Source organism: Mandrillus leucophaeus, unplaced genomic scaffold (genome assembly GCF_000951045.1).
Source record: "Mandrillus leucophaeus isolate KB7577 unplaced genomic scaffold, Mleu.le_1.0 Scaffold630, whole genome shotgun sequence".
In the NCBI taxonomy this organism is placed as follows: domain Eukaryota; kingdom Metazoa; phylum Chordata; class Mammalia; order Primates; family Cercopithecidae; genus Mandrillus; species Mandrillus leucophaeus.
This window is the reverse complement of record NW_012106809.1, coordinates 468,363-471,110: the sequence shown is the minus strand read 5'-3', so window position 1 is coordinate 471,110 and position 2,748 is coordinate 468,363. Positions and strand designations below refer to the sequence as shown.

The 2,748-nt window shown below is 56.7% G+C and overlaps 2 protein-coding genes across 3 annotated transcripts in view; both read left to right on the top strand.

Moving 5' to 3' along the window:
* Nucleotides 1-1,796, top strand: part of LSM2 (LSM2 homolog, U6 small nuclear RNA associated (S. cerevisiae)) — a 26,905-nt gene extending 25,109 nt beyond the window's left edge. Inside the window, exon 7 of the transcript XR_001008287.1 lies at nt 1,781-1,796. The gene's annotated coding sequence lies outside the window, so the exon portion shown is untranslated. The remainder of the gene's footprint in view (nt 1-1,780) is intronic.
* The window catches only part of VARS (valyl-tRNA synthetase), an 18,999-nt gene that overhangs the window by 9,600 nt on the left and 6,651 nt on the right, over nt 1-2,748 (top strand). For both annotated transcript variants that reach the window (XM_012000544.1, XM_012000543.1), the window contains exons 9-13: nt 923-1,087; nt 1,332-1,413; nt 1,944-2,063; nt 2,150-2,258; nt 2,344-2,438. In XM_012000544.1, the coding sequence (XP_011855934.1) occupies nt 923-1,087; nt 1,332-1,413; nt 1,944-2,063; nt 2,150-2,258; nt 2,344-2,438 (571 nt within the window). The remainder of the gene's footprint in view (nt 1-922; nt 1,088-1,331; nt 1,414-1,943; nt 2,064-2,149; nt 2,259-2,343; nt 2,439-2,748) is intronic.

The window sequence follows — 2,748 nt, the reverse complement described above, 5'->3', positions numbered from 1 at the left end:
TGAGACAGAGTCTCACTCTATCATCCAGGCTGGAGTGCAGTGGCCCAATCTCAGCTCACTGCAACCTCCACCTCCCGGGTTCAAGCGATTCTTGTGCTTCAGCCTCCCAAGTAGCTGGGATTACAGGCATGCACCACCATGCCTGGCTAATTTTTGTATTTTTGGTAGAGACAGGGTTTCGCCATGTTGGTCAGGCTGGTCTCGAACTCCTGTCCTCAAGTGATCCACTCGCCTTGGCCTCCCAAAGTCCTGGGGTTACAGGTGTGAGCCACCACGCAGGCCTGTCTTTGTTCTTTTTCCATATTGCCTTGGCTCTTCCTGCAAATCTTTTCTCCTTGACTAGCTTTAGAATCACAAGGGTTCCAGCTCTACCCCTGCTTCTTTCTTTTTTTGTTTGTTTTTTGGAGACGGAGTCTCACTCTGTCACCCAGGCTGGAGTGCAATGGCATGATCCTGGCTTGCTGCAACCTCTGCTTCCCGGGTTCAAGCAATTCTCCTGCCTCAGCCTCCCAAGTAGTTGAGGTTACAGGCATATGCCACCACGCCCAGCTAACTTTGTATTTTTAACAGAGACAGGGTTTTACCATGTTGGCCGGGGCTTATCTTGAACTCCCCACCTCAGGTGATCCACCCACCTCGGCCTCCCAAAGTGCTGGGATTACAGGCGCGTGCCACCATGCCCAGCTAATTTTGTATTTTTAGTAGAGAAGGGTTTTACCATGTTGGCCAGGCTGATCTCGAACTCCCCACCTTAGGTGATCCGCCCACCTCAGCCTCCCAAAGTTCTGGGATTACAGGCATGAGCCACTGCACCCGGCCTCCCTGCTTCTTTATTTAGAGTCCATTGACTCCTTGCCTGGAGCCTCTCCTTTCAGGCCCCACTGGCCTGACTCACCCTCTGGTCCTCCATGCCCCCCAACAGGCACCGTATGCGTGGGGAGACCACCTTGTGGAACCCTGGCTGTGACCATGCAGGTATTGCCACCCAGGTGGTGGTGGAGAAGAAGCTATGGCGTGAGCAGGGGCTGAGCCGGCACCAGCTGGGCCGCGAGGCCTTTCTACAGGAGGTCTGGAAGTGGAAGGAGGAGTGAGTATGCAGCATCCCTGTGGGCATTACAGCCCTGCCTCCCTATTCCCTATCCAGAGGACCTCTGTCACCTGTAACCCCTGGCCACAGGGTCAGACCCTCTCACAGAGGCAGAGTCAGTTGGCTCTAGGGACCAGGTAAATTTCAGGGGGATAGGTGATCTCCACAGTGCCCAGTCAGCCACCTGATGTCTCCCTCCAGCCCAGGCATGAGTGCTGACCTCAGCCTGTCTGTCTACTTCCAGGAAAGGTGACCGGATTTACCACCAGTTGAAGAAGCTCGGCAGCTCCTTGGACTGGGATCGAGCCTGTTTCACCATGGATCCTGTGCGTGGGAGGGGTCTCAAAGCTGGGGCAGGAGTAGGAGTCTCCCCAGGGTGGGACCCCCACAGGAGAGAGCACAGGTGCTGCGGCCCTCTCTCAGGAGCTGGCCCACGTAAAACACCATGGAGGGCTCGGCTGCAAATGCCACTTCCCACCCCTCGCCACGGCCCTTTCCATATCGTGGCCCTTCGTGTTCCCTGTCTTGGCTCTGGGAGCTCCAGATTCCTCCAGATGGCACATGATCAGGACCCCGTCTCCCATGGAGCCTGAACTCCCAGGGTCCTCTGCACCAATACTTGTCCCCAGCTGAGTGTCTTCGTTGCCATCTGCAGCATCACAAGACTTGTTGGCTGCTCTTGTGTTCCCTTAGTCCCCTCTCCCCCTCAAGGAAAGAAGGAAAGTACTCCCCTCAGAGGGGTCTTTGCACTGGCCAGTGGGACTCTGTATGGGCCAGGCCTCACTGGAGCCCTGGGTGTCTGCCTGGGCCTCCAGCACAAGGCCCATCTCTCTGACTTCTCCCTGCTCCACCCCAGAAACTCTCAGCAGCTGTCACAGAGGCCTTTGTCCGGCTTCACGAGGAAGGTGTCATCTATCGCAGTACCCGCCTTGTTAACTGGTCCTGCACCCTCAACTCCGCCATCTCTGACATTGAGGTGCGCCCCCTAACCTGGCCTGTCTCCATCTCCAGTCTACCCCGGCCCTGGCCCCTGGGCCACGCCTCTAAATACCCATTTTACAGGTGGATAAGAAGGAGCTGACAGGTCGCACCCTGCTCTCCGTGCCTGGCTACAAGGAGAAGGTGGAGTTCGGGGTCCTCGTGTCCTTTGCCTATAAGGTCCAAGGCTCAGGTAGGAGCCAGGGGCACCAGGATCCTGGGCTGGGAGTGGCAGGAAGGGGCCAGGGCCAAGACCACAAGGCCTTCTGTCACCCCAGACAGCGACGAGGAGGTGGTGGTGGCAACAACTCGGATCGAGACAATGCTGGGAGATGTGGCTGTAGCTGTGCACCCCAAAGATACCAGATACCAGGTGGGGGACTGTCCACAGTTAGGGAAGGAATCCTGGCCAAAAAGGGCTCCCGTCCTTTTGGGGTGGAGGGGTTGGACTTAGGACCCTGGCTGAGGAGAGGAAACTGGGTTAGAAACTGGTCTTCAGCGTCTTTCCCAGCTCTGACGGTATAGCTACTGGGGGCTGTTTGGGGAGTTCAAGTGTTGGGATAGTCAGGGCCCTGGAAAGGAAGGACTTGGGCCCAGCCCTTTAAAAAGTTTTTAAAAAGTTAAATAACCGGGCGTGGTGGCTCCTGCCTGTAATCCCAGCGCTTTGGGAGGCTGAGGCAAGC